The 25,856-nt window shown below is 41.2% G+C and overlaps 1 protein-coding gene across 1 annotated transcript in view; it reads left to right on the top strand.

Annotated features, from left to right (window-relative positions):
• The window catches only part of NYAP2 (neuronal tyrosine-phosphorylated phosphoinositide-3-kinase adaptor 2), a gene marked incomplete at both ends in the record, with an annotated part of 46,292 nt that overhangs the window by 10,072 nt on the left and 10,364 nt on the right, over positions 1-25,856 (top strand). Inside the window, one exon of the mRNA XM_010012146.1 lies at positions 17,109-18,206. Coding sequence (XP_010010448.1) covers positions 17,109-18,206 — 1,098 coding nt within the window. The remainder of the gene's footprint in view (positions 1-17,108; positions 18,207-25,856) is intronic.

Genomic DNA, 25,856 nt, shown 5'->3' on the forward strand with positions numbered 1-25,856 from the left:
ATGTGGGTTGTCTTTTCTGCAGAGTTTTCAAAGTCTGATAGGAACAGCAAACAAATGTGGCTATGCCCCATATATCACACATTGGAAGTGAGAAGTGAACTGAAAGGGTCATTTTAAATAACATTTTAGCATGGAAGGCATATCTAATCTTGATCCTGAAAGGGATTTTATTGAGAAAACGCAGGAGTTTAATTTATGTGCTTTCAGTGCCCAATCTTACAGAAAAAGGAATTAATAGAACAGTGTAATTGGTGAATGTAACCAGCCTCAAGCAGTGGTTTTTATATGATCACTGCATATCCACAAGAAAGGTTTACAGATCCACTGCAGTACAATCATAACTGCAGAGATAGCAGTGAATTGCATTGTGAAAGTTAACTTCTTGTTAAAATTCCGCTTAGTAATACGAATGATGACTACATTATGTAAGTATATAATACATATATATAATGAAAATGCAAGTTTTATGTGCATGCGTGTACATGCAAATATGTGCATACAAATGCAAATTAAAACTCAGAGTAGCATTTTCAAGACTTTGCACAGGGTTGTTCTGCTCCTGCCAGAGCTCAGAGGAAGTTTAGGTCTAAGGCATGAAAATGCTTGCAGGGATCCCCACCTATTGAAACCCACTGAGTTTGTTTGGTGCTTTCCCTCCAAGTGTCACATGTGGAAGAAGCTACCCTTCTTGTCTCCTTCTAAGCCCATGCAGTGGGCTTTCTTTCTTGCTCAGCAACCTCTAAAGGTGGGAAACTTGCAATAAAACACTCCTCGGAGAAGAGCAATTACAGTAAGTGTAACTGGGGTTGCAGTCCAGCTGGTCTCTCTCATAAATCTATTTTTCTGTCAGCTAAACTGGTGACTCTGCATTGTAAACTTGAACTTTCGATTTTGAACTTGGATTAAAGGGATTTAGCGCTTTTTCTGGTTTTCCATGGTGCTGGTTTCCTTTTATTTCCTACCTTACTGAATAGTGTATTTAACCTGAACTTTAAAATAGTGTCCTCTGCAGTAACTTTGTCATGCCCCTCCTTATAGCCAGATCTGATTCCCACATCTTTTTATCCATGCCTGCTGAAGGAAGAAATATCACTAATGAGCCCTATTCAGACCTTAGAAGTGTAAAGGAACTGAAAGATGAGTTATGGTGGGTATAGTTATGGGCAGTTTAAGATGCTACTGCTTCTGGGCTATCTGCTTGGTCTCCTGCAACCCAGTGCTGACATAGCAGAATGTGGTGGTTTAGAAATGTCTCTTTGAGACATGGGTGCTCCTGCACAACCCTACTGCTGGGCAGGAGCTGTGGCATGGGAGTGGGGCAGGCAGGTCTGGTGGAAGCATCCTGCAGTAGAGTCAGTCAGAACCCTGCACAGCAAGCTCAAGGCAGATAGCTCTTGGAACATGCTCCCTCTTGGTGAGGGTCAGTTGTCACTGGGGCCTGCAATGCTGGGTGTGGGTCTGAGGACAGTGAAGGGCAGGCTGCATGGCTCTGGCAGAACGGGATGTCCCGCATGTGTCACTGTGTCTCAGAGGCCTGAAGGATGTTTTGCTCTGTATGGTTTATAGTTAATTTTTCTCTTTCCTGCAGTCTGCTCTGTATTTTAAGCACAACGTTTTGACCCATGAAAAGCTGCAACTAGCGTTCACATTAGCTATATAGGTATAATGCAAGCTGGTATTCAGCAATGCATAAAGCAATGTCTCTTTTAATTTATGTACCTTAATCTGATTTATCCATTATTTTTTATACACTGTAATGTAGCTCTTGCAGATTGCAAGGCTTGAGAGGGCTTAACTTGAAACTGTGCACACTGTGGGAGAAGGCAGCTGGTGATGATGGAGGGAAAAGTCAAAGCCAGCATCAGAAAACACAATACCCTGTTGTCAGCAGAGTGAGGTGGCATTGGCTCTTCACTACCACACATGATTCAAAGAACTGCCCTGTGTGGACAGGTGGCATAGAGATGGATATATATGATGCTTCAGCAGTGCTAGAGCACTGCAGTCTCTACTAGACACCTAGCACTTCTTCCCTTTGTTCAGCCCTGCATCTCAGCAGCCTCCTTGCTGCCACAGTGGTTAAAAGACTGGAGGGCAGTGCTGGCCTCACTTCGCTGTGTGACTGTGCCCAGCAGTGCCTCTGCTCTGTGTTTGGCCCATTTGGTTGCTGAAACAGCTTATTTCCACTGACTTGCACTCTAGCAGGAAGGACATGGCAAAGATTTCAATCTGTTCTCTAGCATTTAATAGCTTAGAGATTTTTCAAAGGCTTTGCTTTTTGGAGGGGGAGTAGTTTTTCAGTGTTTTGGGGTTTGGTATTCTTTGCTTTTGCTGAGATTTCATTTTGCCCCTCCTTGCAGAGAATCAGTTTTCAGATTGCAGCTCCCAGAGCTGGTTACTTTCCTGTGCATACCACCTCCTCCAGCCCTTCATCTTTTCAGGTCTGTTTTCTGGTTCCTCAGATAAGGGAGGGCAAGGGGGAAGGAATGAATGAAAGCAGCAGTTCTTATAGCTGTTATAATAGCTTTCTGCGCAGAGCAATGAGCACAATGTGACTTTTGGAGGGATTTATAAACAAGTTTTGAAGTCACACAGGGAATATGTTCTTACCCTCAAGGCACATATGCATACTCATTAACGTTAATGGAAGCTGCAAGCACTGAACAGAAAATAGACCATGCAGTGGTAAAAGACATGAAGATCTAGTTACCCGCTTGGGAATTGTGTTGTGCCCAAGACTTGGCATTTGGTACTTCAGCTATGTTGTGCTAGTCTATCCTGTGTACTTAGTGTCTTTTTTTTTTCCCCCTTTAATTTAACAAAGTTGCTTTATATATTCCTCATCTCTGTTTTCACATTAGGATGTTGCTCATTTGCTGAGAGATGCTGCACCTATGTAAGAAAGCACAAAATTAAATGTGCAGCCCTCCTGCAGTACAGATATCTCTCTGCTTGAAAGGGTGACGGAAGCTGGGATGTTCTGGGTAATGGAAAAGCCTTAATAATGTGAGTTCAGGGAGTGTTGTGCTAATTTACCAGATTGACTGCAAATACAACCAGTCCAGGAGGAGGCTGCCTTGCCCTAAACTAAGGCTAGTAAACCCTGCTAAACACTTGTGACTCCTGCTGAGTGTGTGGGCTTTTCTGCACTGTGTACCTTGGTGCTCCAGGGCTCAGGAGACTTTATAAGCCCGGTTGCAATCACAGGCCCAGACTGTGCTTGTGAATTCACACCGTTCTGCCCTGGAATTAGCAAACCATCTAGGACCTCAAAACAGTGTTGGGTATAACAGACATGCTGAGTGGGAGGCTTTCTCCAGGCTGTTACCACCCTGAGGTCTGCTGACTGTACAGAGTCACTGTAATCCCTGGAAACACCAACATGGCAAGGAAATGTGAGCCACTTACTCAGCAGTCAACTGGGATCTAGGACAGAGTATTAGCACGGGTTTCACATTGTATGAAAATCATGAGGATGCTTTTATAGCCAACCCAGCCCTGGAAGTACTTCAGCTGTGCTCTTGAGGTGTCTGAATCCATAATCTTTACCAGAATGACCACAATGAAGAAGGAGTCTCTGAAGAAAGCTATCACGTGGGTGCTTTTGTCCACTGCATGGTTAATTTGCAACCTCAATAGACAGCCCGTTTGTAACTGGAAGATTATAGTGTCAATAAATCCACTCATTATCATCAAGTCACTCTTTGTTAAGCCTGGAATACTACTAGAAAAAGACTAAGTTGTTGTAGATGTGACTATTTCATTTTTTATTTTGTTGATACCCCAGGGAATCGTAATACTCGGCCTTCTCAGCATTTCCACCTGTGAGCTGAAATACGATGAAACACTAGATTCTTGCATTATTTTGCATCACTGAATGGCTCTGAAATCAGGGCCAGGAGGGGAGGAGAAATCCAGGTAATTCTCTTGCCTCATTTTGACAGCCCTTCAGAATTTGTTAAGTAAAAGAAATGCCCATGAAACTACAAAATAGCAATTTTGGAATACTTTACTACACTTCTATTTCCCATACTGTCTTTGTCATTGTCTGCTGAAGACATGGCAGACAAATGAAAAAGAGCTTGAGGGGTCAGACTGGAATCCTAAAGTCCGTGTTTACTCTCAAAGCTACTATGTGGTAATAGAGATGTCTGGCAAGACTAATTTGGAATTAAAGGAAAAAACACAAAACAGCTGCACTTTTAATTCCACAACAAATACATTGAATTTCCACCTCTTTATCTTACCTTATTTTTAACTGGTGCCCTAATTCTGTTCTTACTTAAACAACCAATTGAGACAAATCCTGATGGAGTGAAGCACAACTGAGCTCTCAAAGCGTTTCCTGCCAAGAGGTTGATACTGAGAGGGTGGGAGGGAGGGCACTCACTCTGTACTCACGTTGGCTTTACTGGGAGTGCACGGTGCGTAGCAGAATCATGTCCCAAGATATTTAACTCTAGCTCCAGGTGAGATCCTGTCATGGCTATCATCTCTTTCATCGGTAATTTCTTTCTAATGACTCTTTGAATATAGTGGTCTTGGTTGGTGCCTTGGTTTGCTGCTTTCATCTCTTCCACTTGGCTTAATGCTGGATGACATCAAGCAACATATGCCTGACATGCTACAGCTGTGTTTGGCACTTTGTGCTTTCCAATCCATACGTGTTCAAACAGCGCTGCGTTGGGATAACGTAGCCAGCAGTGACAGCTCAACAGAGCACAACTTCCTTTTTGCAACACCGTCAGCTTGCCTGGAGGTCACAATGTACCAGCCTGAGCTTTTCATAGATGCATGAGGAAAAAGAAAAACCAAGCACATGCAATTTTTTGTGCTAATTTTAGTGGCTGTAACTTTGAACTGCTGGCATGTCAAACAAGAAGCACAACCCCCAAAGTCCAGACTGGTTTGCAGCTGGCTGCTGATTCAGGGGGAGACTTAGATGTGGGAAGTAAAAGCTGAAGCATGGTGTACTTGTCATCATCAAAAGGCGTAGCTTACTATCCATTTCCAGTGCAGTAGTATAATATATGCCATGGGTTCCATCATTTCTCTGAGATAAAAATGAGTAATGCTCTGCCTTCAAATTCACCACCAGCTTGTATGTAACAGTTGAATAACTCTAGCTCCTCTTATGCTTAATAGTTAAAAAAAAAAAAAAAAGTGGTAGTGCAAGCACAGCCCTCTTAGCTGAAAGATGCCTGGAAAAACTTAACTCTGTGTAGAGAGCAGTATAACCTTTGGGTTGGTGGCCCTTCCTGGGATGAAGAAGATTCCTGGCATTTTCCCCTCCATGCATGACTGCAAGGGGAGCTGTCTCCCATTTCCTTTTGGTAGAATACTGTTGAGTGGCTATAAGTCTTGCCCTAGGATCAGTGTGGTGGTGCCAAAATGTCTCCTCGACTTGGAAAGTTTTAATGGGGGTAGGTTTCTGCTTATGACAATGGAAGTCTCTTAACACTTGTATTTTGGTGAATGAGACAGTAAGCAGCCCTCTGGTTAAACAAACAAGCAAAAACAACAAACCCAAAGAAAGCAAACATACAAATGTGCACCAAGCACAAATTTGAAGTTATACCACCATTGTGGATTCAAAATCTTGGTAATATCCCTTGCCTGGTTATTTTATTACATATGAGAGTTTGCAAACAAAAGCATGGAAGCTCCGGGTATTCTGTGGTTCTGAATTATTTGTTATTTTCTGTAAAGAATGAGTTAATTTTTACAGCTGTTGTGGATAAGTATCTGTAGTGACTATTTGCCATAAGATCCACATCTTGCGAATACATGCTTGCATGTGAATAAATGTTATGCCAAATGGAGGCTTGTGTGGTGTAAGTCTCCATTTTGGCACAAGGAGGAGCAAGGTTCTTCACAGCTCTGCCAGTGGCTTGGATGACCTTGAGTATTTCACCTGGTTCTGAGTCCCAGATTCCTCCTCTGTAAAATATAATGACAAGGGCTTTGTTTTGTGAGGTAGTTTGCAGCCAACTTATGATCAGAGTATTTCTGCTCACAATAAAAACTTGGGCTAATGGGACATGTGTGAGTGCTTTTGCGAACAGCACTGTAGAAAGAGGCTTTTGAGCAGAGAAGGGAACACATGAAAGACTGTCCTTGCTTGATGTGAAATTCCACACATCTGGCAGTGTTTCATTTGTGAACTCAGGGCAGTCACTGTGCAAATGAGGACTTCAAGCAGCTGCACAATATAGGAGCTGCTCAAGTTCCCTTTCCCAACCTCCTGTTGGTATCACTGATGCTGCAGTGTAAGGGTGCACAGTGACTGTGATTATGGTCCAGCTCTATGAAATGCTGAATGCCATCAGTTTACAGCACAGACAGTTTCAGGAGATGGTAGGTAACAACCACCCATCAGAGCTTAGACTGTTCTGTGCTGTCCTCTACAAGAAGCTATGCCTCAGTAGTATGGATGAATTCCTGCAAAGAGCTTTGCTTCTGAGCAACAGCAGAACAAAGTAGGCTGTAAATACTGGGTTATAGGAATAACTTCTGGTTTCCTGTGGTCATGCTCAAAGCATGGGTGCATCCCTGTGTCCTAGTGACAGTGAGAGTAGATGCTAGTTCAGTCATCATGGGGAACTTCAACAGCTGAAAGATAGGATAAAAAGGACATTTCTTGAAGTGAAAAGTTGCTTGGCAAAGGAATTGATAAGATATGTTATCTGAGAAAGCTGACTGGGATAACATTTTCAGCAGTCACTGTCTTTTCAGTGGCAAAACCAGCACTGGCTTGTCCCTGCCATTCCATTCCATTGCCATGCCATTCTGCACTTAGTTGAAGCATTAAGGCTGTTTTAGGGGCTGTGCCATAAGGTTGCGTGGGTCCAAATTATGAGTAAATGGGAAGGAGAAGAAGGGGGAAAGAAGTGCTGTGTGTGTGCTCACTGCAAACACAGTGGGGGAGACACAGGGAGAAATAATAACGAAATTCATTTATGTAAAGAGCTACTGGAAGCAAGTGATGGTCTTGTCTCTTTCTCCAGTCATACTCTGGTGGCTGATGCCTGCTTCTTCCAGTAGATATTTGCTAAGATCTTTTAGCTTGTGATACTATTTTTGCTTTAATTGTCTTTCATTTACATTAGCTTTCCAAACATTTTTGCTAGAGACCTCCACATCTTGTCATTGCTGCATCTTCTGGCTTCTGCTTCCTGGTCTTCTTTTTCCCTTTTTTTCGTAGGGTGCTAGTTTTTGATCAATTCTCTTTATTGTTCCCACTAGTTCTGCCTGTAAGTTGAACAGAACAGGTTCTGCAGTCATGGGTGAGGTAGGAACAGCTTCTGGCAACAATTTCTCTGTTCATTTCTGTGCCTTATCTTTGTCTTTTCATTCTCCATCTCATCTCTCAGGTGGCGCAGTGAGGTTAAGCCTGGAATTTGAAACAGGAGAGACTCTCCTGAAGCTTGTCTGGAACTGTGTACAACACTGTCAAAATGGTACTGTACACTGCAGCTGTGCCAGGTGAATTTATGGTGATTAGGCACAGCTGCAGGACCCTTATAGATTAACACCATCACAGGCTCTACTAGTTTCACTAGACCACTCTGCAAACAAATGCAAGGTGAAATGATAGATACCAGCCACGCAGAGCAGCTGATGATGTATGGCTTGTCTGTAATTTTGTCAACATTTTATTTTAGAGTTGAGTTGGAGAAGAGTCACCCCTATGGAGGCGGAAGTAAAATGACTAGCTGTGAGGGTCTCTTCCTAAAGCCAGTTGCACTGAGTGTTTTGGTAAAGCTCAGCCTCTGACCACAGAGCTGTTATTTGTCCAGGCACTGCTGCCTGCCTGTGAGCTCTGACAGTGCTCCGTCCACTTCAGCTATCATCATAAGCACCCAAAAGAAGCTCAGTGACAACTGTCAGGAGCTGCTTCTGCCAGGGTCACCATGTGTCCTTATGGTAGAGGCAAGACTGCCCCTTTAGATGAACTCTTGTTCATCGGGCTCATTTGCTTTCTTGATGCTCCTGCTGTGGTGACTCATTTGACTCCTTCCATCAACCTTGTGCTTTGTTTTGAAATGCGAGCTCTGTGGCAGAAGGACCGTGTGTCATTCAGCCGCAGCAAGAGGCTTTTTATACAACAGGCGCAAGGAAAAGAATTGTACAAAGCCCACAGAATGTCTGGGGGAGAGGATGTTAGTGAAATCTGTTGGTTCCTTGTCACTAGTGGGAGATGCTGAGGAAGCGCAGCAGCATTTGTGGGGCTGCTGTGCCTGTGGGATACTTGGACACAATACATTTCATGTTGGAGTCACCAGGAGGTCAGTATTCTGCACAATACAACCTCAGTAAGTCTGCCAGTTTGATTTAATGGGCTGCAATTCTTTTAGAAGCTTGGCAAACAGATAGCTATTTATGTACGCAAAGAATGGATTTGACCTACTTATTGTATCTGTAAGTAGGTGATAGGCATTACTCTGGATCTGAAAAATGAAGTCTTATATCTTTGGACAAATTATTGAAGTCTTTGCATATAGGCACTCCTAGTGTTCTGGCCAAGATATTCATGAACCAAAGCAACAATTAAATCAGGTGAGCAAATACAGAGTATTTTTCTAGGTAAATGAAGTAGGTAAGCTAAACTTATGGTTTCATTAAGCGTTTGCTCTTTGTCTAGCTCGATTTCTTCTGTTTCCATTCTCTCTGTAAATCATTTCAGACTCCACAATTTGGGTGCAGATACTGGATTTAGAAATCACCCAGAGCCAGGAACTCTTGCAGAGATCAGTTTCATTCAGTCTCTATGAGCACTGGGCCAGGAAGCCTCTGTACTATACCTTCTCCAGGAAGTTTATGAAAGTCCAGCAAATTATTTCCCACATCATCTCCCTCAGCCATGATCGCTAGTAATCAGTTGCAGTGTTGTTCCTGCGAAGACAGGAACTGCGTTCAGACTGGAGTGTGCCTTTGTTCATGTGAGTATTGCCAAAGGCTACTACAGAGGTCTTCACTGCCCTTTGGGCAGCAGATAATACATGAATAAGCAGCTCAGCCCTCAAAGGCTTGTTGGTATCATAGTGATGACCACTACATACCAAGTTCATATGACGTAGATGTCTAAGGCATGTGTCAGTGGGACTTAGCTCTTCACACATGCCTAGAAGCATCTCTTTCTGAGCAGAAGAGAGATCTTTTCTTTCTGCAGGTCAATAGAAATGCTGCTACACTAGCAGTCATCATGTGGCACAGGCTATAGAAACTGTCAGACAAAATGCAGAGCCTCACCATCTTCTGCTTGATGTTCAGGGAGTGCGGGGTGGGTACCCACGGAGAGGGGGCAGCTAATGAAGGATGACAGCTATAGGAGAACTGGGCTTTAGTGCTGCACCACAGCAAAGATGAGGGGTGGTGGGGGCTGATGTCGCCCATCATTCCCAGCAGTCAGTGCGTAGCTGTAAGAATAGAGCGATAACAGTTCATTTACAGTAAAACGGTAAAAGCTGGTCAGGTTTCATCTCCAGAATGACAAACAAGATGCTGTAAATGTTGCTTTAAAACTGAAGGGCTTTACTCGCATTGCTGATCTCTGGCTGTTTTTCTGGTTTCTGTTGTGCCCATGTTTAACTCTTCAGTGCTCCAATTCTGTACAGGTCCCCACTAGAGCCACCAACAAACAAGCACATACGCTTTGCAAGTTAATTTCTCTGCAATCATGATTCAGTAGTTCTATTTGCACACTCTTCATGTAATTCATCTAATGATGCTTGCAATTGATAAATTCCTGTGCCAATTGCCTTTCTATTTCTAGAATTCCTTCACATTAGATACAGTTACAGAATTTTTTATTGCTGCTGTTGCACTGGCTGCAAAATCTGTTGCACAAATGCAGACTGCAGGCTATCTGCAACAGAACAGACCAGTACTTCAGCAGTATTGGTTGCATGTGTGGGCAGTGTGAGGATCCTTTACTCAGATTCCCACTTCCCCAGTCATCCTCCCACTTCTGCCTCCTCAGAGCCTGCTTCCACTGGAACTGCTGTAACTTATACTTGTGTAATACCATAGACCCTGTCCCCTTTCATATGGGCATATTAGTTCAAAGATGTTTTTCAAAATGGATACTCAGAAATCATTGAAACCTAAAAGAAGTTACTGTGAGGTTTTTTTGTTTGCCTCCATTTGCACCCAGTTCATCAGTTTTCCAGTAAAAGGAGGATGATTCAAATTGATTTTTCTTTTGTTACTTATCCAAAATCTTGCTTTATCTGCCTTTCCAGGGCTCTGCCAATTTGCCAATTGACAATAACTTTTAGCTTCAGTGAATAGTAAAGAAAGGCTTGATTGCAAATAATTTGTAACTATTTCTCTAACACTCGTTTTTTTTGCCTATTCAATTTTATCTGGAAGAATCAGGCACATCAATTACTCATTCTTCAAAAGAACTCAGATGTGAAATTCAAACTACATGAAAGCATGAAGCTGGGCATTTGGAAGGACACTAGGTCACTTTGTAGTTTTCTGGAAGCTTTTGGAGACCTTTTCAGTGTGGGAAAGGATAATAAGCAGAGCTCAGTGTGTCAGGCAGATGCACAGAGAAGTGGAGGGCTATCGAAGAGAAAACCTGGAAGTCAGTCTGCTCTGGAGCATGGCTGTTTGGGGAGGGACTCTCTCCAGCATGCCAATACTTCCCAGTGTTTGAAATGCCCTGGCATCTCTGTGTCTGCCCTCATCTTGCTAATGCAGATAAAAGCACAAAAAAGTGCTGCGGGGAGGCTCTGGCAGCAGGGCTGTTAGTGCAGTAGGCTGCCTTTTATGAATCCCAGGCAGGTATGGCTTCCTTGGCATATACATTGTGTAAAGAGCTGTGGTGTTGGGGCTGAGAATTTGATGTTATGGCCTAGATACACAGCCCTAAGCTTAATCTGTCAGCAGCGTGTCTTCAACCTGGTGCCTATCAGTTGCAGTAGTTGAATTGTTGGATTAACACAGAACTGAACTGCAGGGCCAAATTCTGCTCTCTGTTATACTGGTGTTTAAATCTGGAATATCACTACTGAAACCACTAGGTTTCCACCACGGTGAATTAGAGCAGAAATCAATCATTTTAAAAGCTGAAAGAAGTTGTAAGCCAAAATAAAGGGACCTGAATACTTTTGAAGAAGTCTCCTTAATCATAGCCTTGAGACATCCAAGTAACACATCAGTATTATTTTATGATGCTGTCTTTTAGTCCTTTCATTTTCAGTATAGTTTTGTCCTCTTTAAATGTCCAAATAATTTCCAGTAAAAGCTAGTAAATTCAGGAGGGGGAAGAAACATGTACTGCCTGAAATCATTGTGCTGAAACCACCTATTGCTTGCAAAGCTGTTTGAATGAATCAGATGATTCTTTTATACCTTCCATGTTCTTTCCCTCTTAGTTTTTTTTTCTACTAGCATCTTTCAGAAAAGGAAGAGGTAACCTGCAGAGAAAGGACTTGTGTCCATGAGGACAATGCTATTTTGGAACCCCTTTTTTTTCCGTGACAGGGATAGGTTCTCTGATGTTACTTCAACATACATAGTGATGATATTTCTGTAGTCATTTGCTAAGATGAATCTTTGTGTGTGTGTATTTTATGGCCGTTCACAGAGTAGAGACGTTTGCCTTCAAAAAAATTCCTTAGGGAAGCAAAGATGCGCATTCAACATTGCATGTCTCCAAAACATACATTTAAATTTGCTTTTTTTCTAAGGTTGCTTTCCAGGGATGGGAACCACTGTGCAAGGATTGATATAAACAAATAAATTAAAACAAAGCCTTGCATAAAATACATCAGAGCCTAAAATGGCAAAAGACAGATAGTGAAAAGTGGCTTAAGGGGTAAAATGACAGGCAAGGCCCTGTGGCTTTGTGACAAAGAGATGAATTAAACTCAGATCTCCTGAGTGATGATCTTTTGCACAGTTCAGAGGACAGGGCCTTTTTAAATTCAGTTTCACTAAGAATAAGCAAACTTCATCTACAGAGATAATGAAATCCAACCCAATATAAGCACTAGTGCACAAATGCACTTAAGATCATGTGTAACTTGGAACAAGCAGTTAATTTCATTAAAGCCGGTGGGGTTATTCATAGTCTTGAACTTACGCATACGTATGCAGGTTCTGTGCAACCCTACAGCTGGATTTTCTCTGTTGAATTATGTGATGTAAATCAGAATCTGTGCATATATGATTCAGTATCCAGCATGTTCAATTAAAGAAATTCTATTTCCTTTCACTCCTGGAGGCTCTTTTTGATAGAGGTATCCCTCAAAATACAGCAAGATTAATTCCTTCTGCATTTAAAGTAGAATTTCAAAAATTTTTAGGCCCCAAATCAGTTCATCATTTAGAAAGAAATTGTGTGCTATAGCCTCTTGTAGAAATTGAAAGGGAGGAATTTTCCTGTTCCATGTACTTTTATTCTGTTTGTTACAGTGAACAGCAGAATAAATCAGCTTGCTCTCTGGACTGCAAAAGCTGGTAAACACCTAGAGGACAATAGAAAATGATGAAATTAATTTTCGGTTTTAGACGTTCTCGCTCATTCTTTAAGAGTGATCACGTAATAAAACCCAATCTGATAACACATTTCTGTATTTCAGTCTCTCCTTAAAGAGCAAGAAAATACTTCAAAAGGATAAGATGACCAGAAGCGTTCTGTATTTCCAAAATTAACTAGGAAAGGCGGATTATCTGGGCATGTCTGAAAGCTATGCATAACCTTTGCGCTACAAATATCTCATTTCAAAAATGTCATTTTCTGCTTATTCAGTAGGGCTTCCATAAGGCTATTTTAAGCACTGCGCTGCTTGCTTCTAGATGAGAACTGAAGTTATTACAGCCTTCATGTTTTGTTTCACTTGCAGTTTGTTAGAGCTAGATAATTGCTTGGTAGTAAGATGCTATTAAATATGGAGAGTTCCTGCCCAAGCAGCGTAAACTCCATGAAGCTCAGTTGTGTTTGCAAGGATCACTGTGCCTCCAGTTTGTCAGCTGTAGTAGTTTGGGAGCTTCTTACGAAGAAAAGGAGCTGCTAGCATAGCACCCCAAGCTCTGGCAGCTCCTGTAGCAATTGCTGAGCTGTCTTTCTCTGGTCACCTTTGGTCTGTCCGAGCTCCTCGCAGACATGGCAGTCACTTGCATTTGTGTGTGTCTGTAGTAGAAGCGCTCACAAGAGCTTTGTGGTGCATTTTGACATGGCTGTTAAAGGGAACTTCCATCTGGCAGGGACAGAAATAGTCCTCATTTTGATTTCTTCAGTTTAGCTTTGGATGGGTCCCATGTGCTCTGATGTAAGAGTGGCAGAGTCTCAGGGCAAGTTACTGGCGACAGTTGCACCAAGGACATAGTAATCCATGATGAAAAGCGCTTAATTACTCCATGTTTAAGGCAGACAACACGGCAGTATGTGTATCACCAATATGTTAGCATGGTTTGCTTTTCATAAGAGTTTATGTTCCCAGCAGGCACTGATTGCTTTTTCTGCCTTATAAATGTCAAGTACTTAAAGCAATCTTGCCTGTTCCTCTCTGGAGATTGCCAAATAATCTCCTTTCATTGGCTATGGGATCTTGCCAGAGCTTCTGCATTCATGCACATTTATTCCTGCCAAATGTTGGTAACACAGGAGCTATACAAATACTCCCTGCTCCTTTCATTAGCTTTGCATAGCTCTGTGTGTTTGCAGAATTCCTGGGATTTTTTTCTCTTTTATTCAGGGCTGGAGCAGTAATTCATGATCCATATTCCATTATCAGGTGTGCCATACAGTTCAGCTCTTGCTATGGAGCTGTGTTACAGAGTAGAAATCTTTGTTAAATAAACATGATCAGTGTCTTGCATTATAGCCTTCTTAAAGCCAATTCAGTTTGCCTCCTAAATGACCCAGTGTAGCTGAGGAGAGGTCCCAGTAGGTATTGAGCAATTCCTCTGTTCCCAGTCACAATAAAAGGGTTCCTTTGTTATTTACCCTATCCATTTACCTGTGTATTTTGTCTATGAAGTCTTACAGGACCAAATGTTCTTGCTCCATGTAGCATATAAAGGTACCTCTATACCTTTAAAATATTTTTAACATATTTAAAGTATTTACTTTTTAATTTTAGTCTCAAAAGTCTAGTTTGTGAAGGACGAAGAAAGATCTCAGTAATGTACCATCTCCTGGAAATAGATGCTTTAGTAAAATAAACTGTGGCAGAGGAAAAAATGCCTTTAATAGAAAATGGAAAGTAAATCTTTCACCTTGTTGTGTTCTACCCTGTGTATCATACAGCAAGACTGGGTCATTTGACCTTTTTGTTGATAATGTCACCAAGATATTTTAAGGTAATGCTACATATCATGCAATGGCAGATGAGAATGCTGTGTGTGTCACCGTGGTACTTAATTTCAACCTATGCAAAAATACTATACAAGACTAGATGACAGAATGTCAATCCTTTTTGCATGACATTTCTTATTTCCTCTTCTGTATGTAGTAACTTGTCAGTGCTGTATATGTAAACCGCAACACCTAAGGACAGATCTAGACCACATGGCAGAACCTCATTAGTTGGATAAAAACTGTGAAAATGGAAGGAGAGAAGAGGAATATAAAATGAATTTTAGCAATTTGTTTGAAAACACAGTACTCTTAACCACTTCTGACTATTTTTAGATAAAAATATCAATTAACACTAGCCTTGAATGACCTCCAGCGCAAGAGCATCTTCTCATTTACTTTGTCCATTTATATTCCTCTTCCCTTCTTCCATTTTAACATCTCTTCAGATGTAAGAGTGGGGATATGGCTATGAGACAGAGCATGTTCTCAGTGTGGCAGATATAGCACAGAGGTGTAGAAGACAGTATAAGGAACAGGCATCTGAGGATGGCTGAGGAGCAGGAAACAGTTGTATCTCAGGTATCCATTAAGGTGCATAGGGCACTGAAGACTGCGAGAAGCATCTATGTGCAAAATACACAATTTTGAAATGCGGCGGAATCTGTAATCCTTTAACCAGTGTAAAGTAGAGTTCAGGTCCTGTGCAACATGTTCAGAAATGGTCAAGCAGTTTGTGCCAGTCTCATTGACTGTCTCTTCATTTTAATGACACCAATCTGAAAAAGATTGCTTTTGCCAGGGTTGTAAATCAGATTAAGAGGTGTGGAGAGAGAATTGAGATCAAGTTTATGTCAGTAGAACATATATGAACATAATATCTGAATAACAGACTAAACAGAAAGAAAATAGTGATTTAGCTGGAAGCACTGCGAGAGAAATCTGCTAGTATTGTGAAATACAACAGGAGTAGTATTTTTTGCAAAACCCAAATGATTCTGGTAGCCTACATGTCATTCCCAAAAGTCTATCCTAATACATTCAAGAAAATTAATTTGGGTTAATTAAAAAGACAAATTTAAAGTGCATTAGGATATATCCACATAGAGAAAAACTATCAAGCTACCAAACACTCTTATCTGTGGTAGCTTTTGCGTGTCCCTAGCCTGCTATAAAGTGGAACACATTAATTGGAACCATTGTGAAAGCCTCATAAAATTTTTGAGGTTAGGTTTTGTTTCGAAAATTTCTTTTTCATTTTGCTTTTTTGTACCTTACTTACATGTTAAGCTTAAACAGATGCTTTTGACAAAGAATGGTCTCATTACTTCATGTATGTGCATACGTTCACAGCTCCTTATTCCTAAACAAAACTGGAATCTTGTTTAACATCTGCCTTTGCTGCTATGCCTTGTAAGAACTGAAGAGAGGTTATTTAGCAAATCAAAGTAGAAGTATGACAAAGTGATAACACTAGGTTTGATTCCTCCACTGATACTGACCAAATCATGTTAGTAAGATGCTGTAATGCAGGCATCTTACAGCCCTGAGCCAGCATCCTTGCAGGCTGTCAAAATAGTGTCTTTCAGCTGGCAGAGCTGCTGGCTTTAGTAATACGTTTCAGTCTATCTCTAAAAGAGGGGTTTTAAGTCCATGTGCACTGCCTGCTTGGTTTAACATTAGAAATTTTCTGGCTCTTTTCTGATGGGTCAGCAGAAGGTGTCTGGAAATTTCTCTGAACTCTGAGTTTGTAGTGACAGATCTGTAGCAGTGAATTGCAAGGAGCAGCAATGTTTTGAAAGACAGGAAAGCTGCCATTCTAGTTATGGATTATTTTTTTAAATTGGAAAACTTATCAATGAGGTACCAAGGCTTTCAACGCAAGGACTATTTACCCTATAGGAATATAAATTAGGTTTAGTGTATAAGGTAAATTTTGCTTCTAAGTTTGTTGAGTCTGCTTAAGATAAAAGCTGACTTCACCCAGACATTTAATGAGGTGTTTTTCATTAGGGCATAATTTCTAAGAAACCTTTGACTTCTCATTTCAAATGAATTTCATCACAGTGTTTTGATTTATAATTTCAAAGACAAAATGGTCTGTTGTTTCTGGAAGTAACCTGTTTGGGAAGGATTTGAATCTCTGAGATACTTTGTTCCCCCTTGACTTCGCTGAAGTCTTGTTAAATCATAGTATAGAGTCCAGATAAATGAGTAGGATTACCCCAGCAGCAAATTTTACAGTATTTTTATGTGTGTTCTTTCTCAGCTAGTGCTGAAAGAATTGTTGTGCTTTGTGCCAGAAGTTGCTATAAATAAAAAGGTCTTGATTCATCTCTGTGTCACTGCAGAATTACATCAGTGTCATTCCAGTATGAATGTCCAGGATCTTAACTGTTCCCTTGCAGCCATAAGAAGTTCATTTAAATACTTAGTTTTATGTCTTTGGCAACTCTATGGGACTTTAAAATCCCACAGTGATATTTGAAAAGCATAATATTTAAGCATGGAAAGTCCCTTGTCCAAAGAGTTTGGGAAAGAACAGATGTCTCTGAGGAAAGGAAGTGCTCACTAGCTACTTACTACTGGAGCATCAGAGCACTCTGGGGGAAGATGAGGAGTTTTGAACAGGGTGTTATTTTTGTAGTGTTCTGGTGGTATCATACCAGAGAGAACCAGCAACAGACTGCTCCCAGGAAATCCACTCTAGAATTACGGCACTGTAATAAAGATCCTGTGGTTGACAGAGCGTGTTGCATACTTCTGATAAATCTGTGTTGTGCTCTGTTTTCAGTGTCAGCCAAACCAAGACCTCACAGTGATGAATACACAAAGAAGATTCCACCTCCTAAGCCGAAACGAAATCCAAACACTCAGTTAAGCACATCTTTTGATGAAACGTATATCAAAAAGCATGGCCCTATGAAGACAACACTTACTAGGGATGCCTCTTTATCGCAGGTCAGCACTCCTGCCCCAGACACAGAGGAAGAAGAGCCTGTTTATATTGAAATGGTTGGGAATATTCTCAGAGACTTCAAAAAAGATGAGGATGACCAAAGCGAAGCAGTCTATGAGGAGATGAAATACCCTATATTTGATGATGTAGGCCAAGATTCAAAATGTCAATGTGAATATGATCATCACACTTGTTCTTCTCAGTGTGCTACTCCCACAGTGCCTGACCTAGATTTCACCAAGTCTTCAGTGCCATCTACTCCCAAGGGCTTGCTTTGTGATATACCACCACCATTTCCAAATCTGCTTTCTCACAGACCTCCACTGCTGGTGTTCCCACCAGCACCAGTGCAGTGTTCCCCAAATTCTGACGAGTCTCCTCTGACTCCACTAGAGGTCACAAAACTTCCTGTTTTAGAAAATGTGTCTTACATCAAACAACAAGCTGGAGCTTCTCCATCTTCACTGCCATCTCATACACCAGGCCATCAAAAACTGGAGAAAGACCAGACAGTATCTCATGGAACTAGCACCCCTGGGCACACCTCCTCACCTCCTCATCCTTCTACCTTATACAGAACACAGTCTCCACATGGTTATCCTAAAAGTCACTCTGCCTCACCTTCTCCTGTCAGTATGGGTAGGTCTCTTACCCCCTTAAGCCTCAAAAGACCTCCACCTTATGACTCTGTACATTCAGGAAGTCTCTCAAGAAGCTCTCCATCAGTGCCTCATTCTACAGCCAGAAACACATTGCAAGAAGGAGGAAAGATGGTAAATGCCTCGGTCAGTACCTACGGGTCATCATCTCAGAGTGGTTCTCGTTCTCGGACACCCACCAGTCCTCTGGAGGAACTAACCAGCCTCTTTACCTCAGGACGAAGTCTCCTGAGGAAGTCCTCCAGTGGCAGAAGATCTAAGGAACCCGCAGAAAGTAAGTTCTTGATGTAATTTTTCCTTTTTCTTCCTTCTATAATAATAACTCACTATATTTTACTAAATCAAACTGTTGCAAAAATAAAATGCCTTGGAAGTCTGAATTCCTTGTATAAATATCTTCTAACAGGAAGAAAAGTGATTATTGGTAAAATTGTTTTAGTTTTCATACTGTTGTATTTTTAAGACTTTTGAGTGTGCATACTGCACTACAGAAGTACAATTCATGGCTTGGTCTTGCAAAAAGAGTCAGTTTTCATTAACTTTTCCACAGTTTTAAGGGTCCTGTGTGAGTTGGGATCTTCCAGCCATGTCACATGTCCTTCCTTTCCTGATGGATGCTAAGACACAGTAATGGTCCGAGCAGCTTGTAGCAAAATAGCCAAATGGTAGTTGATTCTTGGCAAAGATCCATTGATTGCCCTTAACTTGGCCAGTGATCATGATGTGTATGATGGCAACCAGAGGTACCACCTTAAACCAGTCTCTCCTTCCCGCTGTCTCCTTCCGTACTGTGTCACAGAGCATCACTTTCAGCTGTGACAGAGTGACTGCTTGGGAAGGCCATACCGTAAATTGATCTGAAAACCAACATGACCTATAACACATTACCCACACTCAGAGAAAAGCACGGCAGGAAGTTGTGCAGGAAATCCTTAAGCCAATATTGACTTTTCATGTGCTGTATCATAAAACCATTGTCCCACGTGCATTCAGGTTTACACAATGTACACCTATTTCTGAGTTAGTGAACTGTGGAAACTCCTAATGGAATCAGCAGGAGTCACAGGTGTGAGTGAAAGCAGAGCCTGGCACCAGTATTTCTGTTGCAAAAACCTTCCCATTCAGTGGTGCCAAAGATAAGTATTGCAGTGGAAGGCAGCTCTAACACCTTTTGTCAGAGTGCAAAGTGGGCTCAGGACACTTTCTCTCCAACTTCAGTAAAGTCAGTTTATGACTTTGAATTCTTGACAGCTGCCTAATGGAAAAGCTGTCTTTGGAGAACAGCTGAACTTATGTTAGTGTAAGTGCTATATTATACCTGTTTGGCAGCTGTAACATATTAAATACGAGGTGATAAACTACGCTGGTTTATACCTGATAAAGGAAGGTGTTCTGGTTTCCAGGCTACCGTATCACTACAGAAGGGAAGTGAATTCTGCACTGCCTTTCTGGTTGTGTTTGTTCTGCTCTTTTATATTACTCATCGCAGTGTGGTCACATCACTTTGGGGCACGCTTGTGGGGGCTTTTACAGTAATACAAATACAGTAACGCCTGATTTGTGTGCTGGATGGAATCAAGTTTGTACCTAAAAGGCAAGATGATCCTTGTAACTGGGAACAGTTATGAGGGATGTGATGTGACATTTATAAATCATTGCAGTGAAGTGGTAGGGGGAGATTTGGGCGAAGTGCAGACATATTGAACATTATTAAACATGCTTCTTATAAGTGAGCAGAACTCTCTTGTAAACCCCATGTTACACCAGATCTATCTGGTGAGCTTCATAAATGGGACTGTTTTATGCTCACCAGTGTAGGCAGAAGTACCAAGTTTGGAACTTACAGAAATTCCTGCAGCGAATGTGGCAAGTCCTGGGAAATTGCATCAAATCTGTGCAGCTGTCTCATACCTACCTCCAGAAAGATATTTTCTCTATTCCACTTGGCTAAAACTGAATGCAGACCTTCCAAGGGACTTTTCACTGATAAATTTAAAATAAATCTTGCCCTGCAGATCTGTACCAAAAATTGTCCTCTCGAGGAGCATTCTGCTGGCTCCTTAGGAATTAGAAATGTGCTCCTTATTGGTCACAAATGGTAAAATGAGACATATGAAATAGAAACTGCATTTGTTTAGTTTAAGGACAAAACATTTATGTTACAAATAGACACCAGTGGTGAAAAGACTCTGGAGTGCAGCTGTGTTGAGTAAATGAACAGACTGCCCATCTAATCCGATTGTAATTTGTCTGGTATTTACAGTATGACTTAATCCTGTGGGATTACTGCACTGAGCCAGTTTGAACACAAAACCAGGTTTGCGTTCACGTGTTACAGGGGAAGAAGATACTCATTACAGAAAACACACACAAGTCTAGCATTTTATGTCTTGCAATTCTGCATTAAAACGATCCACCATGAAGAATCTGAACTGTGGGATTTGAATGTAAAATCTGACCGAACTGTTGCATTTACATGCTGTGATTATACATAGTGATAGATAATGTAGACTGGACTAATCATACGATCTGTTAGGGAAATCTTCCTCCTGCAAATTGTGCTGGAAGCCTAAGGCACTCATACAGTTCTTGATTATTTTTTTAAGCTATGGGAGAGCAAACGCTTAGCATAGGACTAACTGGGACTGCCGTGGTTTTATAGTTGTCACTTCAGGGTAATTTGCTTTCAGCATGCAGAAAGGTTTCCAGAATCTAGAGGATAATAAACACCAAAAAAAAAATATTTCTATGACTCTTATGAAATCATGCTGGGAAATTAAGAATATTGGCTTCTAAAATATAAAATCATTCTGAGCACATCTCAAGCAACTTTCTCATTGAATCCTCCAAGCCCAGCCCTCTGTGACTTGTCTGAAGCTCTCACTGCCATATGCTAGTAAGAAAAAAATTTCACAGTACTACGTTTTATATTCATCTGAGTGTATTTAGAAAATATTGCAGCAGTTACAGAAAAAATTCTCTCCCATCTTTGTTGTTATTACTGCAACTGACTTTGTGGAAATTTGTCATCTGAGTCCATACTCAGAATGCATTTGCTGTCTGCTGTCTTTTAATTTGTGGCATTTTTGAATAGGTTTATTTGTGAGTAGGGGGACTGCACAAACCTGATTTCCTGTCAACAGCTTTAATAAACAAGCAAAGCCATCCTTTGTAGCCTTTCTTTACTATTTTCTTTATTCTTATGCTTTTTTTTTTTTTTTTTTCCTCCTCCATTTTATTCCTGTAGAGTTCACTGGAATTGCATGAATGGCAAATTGGGATAAAACAATGATTCTAAGGAGACCATCACCTCAGGGGCACAATTTCTGAGGATATGAGTTCTGTTGAAGCCCCAGACATGTTGCTGAATGCACTCAGTGCCCACTGGCTGCAGCTGTGATGTGTGTATCTGGATTTTATAAGCACCTCACTTACTGTGCTGGGTTCTTCTAAAAATCCTCTATGTGCTTCTAGCATCTTAAATATGCGTTATAGCACAATTATGGAAGTGGGGAGAAAAGAACAAAGAAAAATAAATTGTAAGGCCAAATCAAGAATTAAAATAATGGTGGAATATGAGCACAAAGAAACACAGGAAGGTGTAGAGAACCCTTATGGAAAACTGAAGAAAGATGTAGAGCATGAAAAATGGAAAAGATAGATGTTATTAATTGGCATTGCCTGTTCTTTAACCCTTCCTGGTTTTGTGTAGGATAACATGGTAGTGTGCCCTAACAGTTGGCAGACTCCTGTGAAATATAACGTCAGTCCTCAGAGGCTAGAGGGGAACTGTGTAAAGGTGCCAGCACTGTCTGGTGTCCTTGGGCTGCTGCAGTGTGTCCTTTTCTTATACAGTTGGAAAGTGTTTAAGTATGACCAGTTGATCCATCTGTGCTGAATGACACATTCCCTTTGCTTTTAGCATATGCACTGGGTGTCTGTGTTACCCATGTCCTTCAGTAAAGAGGTAATTGTGGAGGAAGAAAGGGAGGAAATGGTCTTCAGGTTTTCTGGAGCTGTATTTGTTCCCTCTATCTTTTCTTCACCATAGAAACATGTTGTACTCTGTGAAAATATAGAACTATAGTCATGTGCCAGTGGGCATACCCACATCCTAAAAAGCAAAACAGAAGCTGCTGGTGTGCATCTGAACCACACTCACTTGAAGGCAGTACATTTTTAATGAGTGAAATGGTCCTGCAAACCTTTGGCAGGACCAGCCCTTTCTGTTTGTGTATTGGTTGTTTCCATTTGTTAAGGCTTCAGTTTCCTTATATTTTCCTGGGAATTTCATGCCTGTTTTGAGCAAGTACTGCAATTATTAATCCTAATGAACTGCACAACGTAGTAGTTACCTGTGCTGTGTGCTCTGACTCTGTGCACGAGGTGTGAGATCAGGACATGCAATGCACAGCAGCTCATTGCTCTTTTCCTTGGCTGCTCTGCAGGGCTTCGTAGCTGCTTTGGTTTTTGCCAAAGAGAGTTTCACTCGAGCTTCTAGTCACACGTAGGGAGGAAATTTGTGAACGTGTTACTGTGAAAATGTAGTTAAAGTGATTGAAAATTGGGATAATTATTAACATTTCCTGTTCCTGGCTGGTACCCACTGCATTAGGAATCTAAAATATGTTATTATAAGCTGTCATATAGTGTTGGGAGGGGCTCATAAGTGGCTCGACTTGTTAAAAAGGAGCTCTTGCTGATTTCAGGCAGCTGAGACCCTCCCATGAAGAAATCATGGAGTTAAGAGTGGAAGTTTTTACTTTTTTTTTTATAGTGCTGTTGCTTTCCAAGGGGCTAGAAAGTAGCTTTGGATTCCCTGTTAGATAGAACTGTATGTTGGAAAAGAGAGTTTGAAAAATGAGGCAAGTGCAAATTCATCCCACGTAGGTCTCTTCGGTTGTTTAACCTTCACCCCTGTGCATTAAATGCAGAATGAGGGACATAGGGCAGGATTTCAGCTTATGTATTTCTAATAGAGTTAGGATGAAAGATGCTGGCCTAAGGAAGGTGGACTTGGTATGCCATTGAACTGTGCATACCTCCTCATTTGGATACCTGCTCAGCCTCTGGTATTCTGAAGAGGAAGGGCTTGTTGTCAAGACTAGGCCGGCCATTAAAAGTATTACAGCTACTTTCTACATACCATTGCTCAACTACTGCATAGCTGAGAGTCAGTATCAGAGGCTGAAATTTGGAAGCCTGTGTTATTTCTAACCACTAGGTTAATATATTTTCTGTAGTTTTATATAAAGGGATGTCACCTAATTTTCCATCCCTTCTCTGCATTGTAGCAATTGATTGCATGCAATATCACTGCTATGTTTAGTCTAATGGACAGCTACAGTGTTACAGAAACAATACTCTATTACTGAAGTTACTCCTGAACCTTTGAGCCGGAGGTGTATTGGCTTCTCCACCACAGGTGAAGCAGCTGTTTCACTAGAAGTTAGCTTTTCTAGTCTGATGACCCATGATATGTATGAGATTAGACGAGGTGATCACAGCAGTCACATCTTGTTTGACAGACCTGGAAGTAGATCTGAAAGAAAAGACTTAGAGGAGGGAGCAGGGGGAAGTGCCAGAGGAAAAGGAATAGAATCATGGAATCATAGAGGGTAAAAGAACACCAGCTTTGAAGAGAATGACACTCGTTCATTACTGGAAGGATATGGTCTTACCACAGTTAATTGCATTTAGTTAAAGCCTGAAGGCTCTGTCCTTGCCCGTCAATTGCTATCTGTCATGATAGAAACAAGCTAAGGAGTTGCCGCATCAGAAGCACTTTCTTCCAGTGTTCACTTGTGAGTGCGTATTCAGGGCAAGAGCTGTGTACACCTGCACGCACAAAGGTCATGAGCTGTCTGGTCTGCTGGTGTCAGTTAGGGCTCTCAAACTCTGCCCTTCACTAAGGGATGTGCCTGTTGGGGTGAGTGCACGATGTTGAGAGACAGAACTGAAAATGACTGAAGTGTAGACGTGGGCATGACCAGATGTGGTCAGCATCCTTAAGGAACCATGCTTTTGGGGGAAACCAAGATTCATTTTGCAGTTGAGTGGTCTTGAGAGCTGTTTCAGCCATACCTGTTGTTGTCCTTCACCAGTAATCCTTAGATCCCCTAGTGAAAAGAGGTGGGCACTGGACTAAGTATTTTGATCTAGAGCAGCTAGTCTGGCCAGCGGGAGCCTCTTTCTGAAGCTGATGTGCTCCACAATTAACAATCACAGCAAATAACTGGAAAGGAAAGTCATAACATGACAGTAAGGTTATTCAGCTAAGCACGCGAAAGGCAGGAAACCTCCAAGTGGGAAGGAAGGAGCTGAGTAGCAAAGGTACAAAGAAGAAATGTGTGAAAGCATGCACAGCAGCTCAGTGGCAGCCTGCACATCCCTGGGTGCTAATCCCCTGCTGTAGCTAGGCCATCACTGCCCCATTTTGCATTGCATGTCAGTAATACAGTTCTTTCTCAGCACCATGGATAATGCCAGGTTTGAGAACTTGTTTCGAATGGATAAATCAGTTGGTATCTGTTCCTTATTGAAATGCACACGATGTCATTTGTTGTCTTGCTGCTTTCACACAAAAGCAAGTATGTCTATTTTAAAGTCGTTCAACTTACTAATGGGTGGGAATGTCCCCTCCATTTTTAAGATGAAGAAATGTCTTTCTTACATTTCTATTAAAATAGAAAACACACGTTTTGAGATGATTTGCAGTGGTTTTGCTAATTGATACCATGACATTGTCTCCTCTTCTAATTTTGCAATTTAAGCTCATCAGAAAATCAGGTCCTCCTGGGATTGTGACTGTATACAGAAGCATTGAAGAAGACATAATTTCATAAATAATTGCTCAGGTTCTTCTGGAAACAGCTGCTGTTTCAGATTGATGTATATGGATTTATTTATTCCTTCTGTTTATATGGCTTGACTGCTTGATAGAACTTCTGGTTAGCAATTTAATAAATGTTTCCTTTTTTTAAGAAAAAATAAACTCGTAATGAGCAAAGAAGAGAAATTAATGGAGAAAAAGGTATTTGCTTTTTGTTAGATTTCAAGTATAAAGTGGTTTCAGGTAACAGATTGAAAAAGACATTTTTCTCTTCAGGTTTAATGTACAGGAAGATGTGAGTTGTCTGAAAGTTGTTAAAACTAAGAGGAAAAAAATGCCTTAAATTGATTTACCAGCACCTATTTCAATGTGTTGTGAATATGTAACACGTGCTGCACCTCAGGATGTGGATAATGATAGTAGGTTCTGAGTTTTAAGTGGCATTGATTTTTTTTTTTTCTCCCCCCAACAGAGCTTTCTAAGCCAGCGAAATATCTTGACCTTTAGGCCAAATCCTCAGTACTTATAAATCACTGCTTTTTATTTGAAATCAGGAGAGCTACTCCAGTTTACACCATCTGTGTCTCTGGCTTCAAGAAAACAAATGTGTCCTTTGTGACTAGAACAGCTTGTATTCAAAATGGTGTAGTCATACAGCAGGATGGTAAATCAGAGAGTTTATTATCTTTTTGTTTCAAACAGGATCACACAATTTATGACCAATTTATGGGTGCTCAGTAATGATGGTAAGAAATACTTAATCTGGTGATGTTTTCCATAAGCATATATTACCTTGCATGAAACTGGTAAATACAATTTCTAAAAATTTCTCACTGTGTTTTTTAGGGAAGGTGATACCCAGGGTAGGGCATCAGGGTCCTCCTTTTGTGAAAGCACTAAAGAAAAAAAAAAAGATAGACAATAGGAATCAAACTACTTCAATTTAAAGGAATGGTGCAGGTTTATTTATGTAGCCTCTACTCAGGAAGTTGGAGCAGCTGCGTTAAATGAAGCTGGCCAGGCTGGGGGTGCCAAGCATTTGAAGGAACATGCCATGAGGGTGGCAGCTGTGGCACCCAGGGTGTGTGGCTG

This window comes from Nestor notabilis, unplaced genomic scaffold (genome assembly GCF_000696875.1).
Source record: "Nestor notabilis isolate BGI_N333 unplaced genomic scaffold, ASM69687v1 scaffold15933, whole genome shotgun sequence".
In the NCBI taxonomy this organism is placed as follows: Eukaryota; Metazoa; Chordata; class Aves; order Psittaciformes; family Psittacidae; genus Nestor; species Nestor notabilis.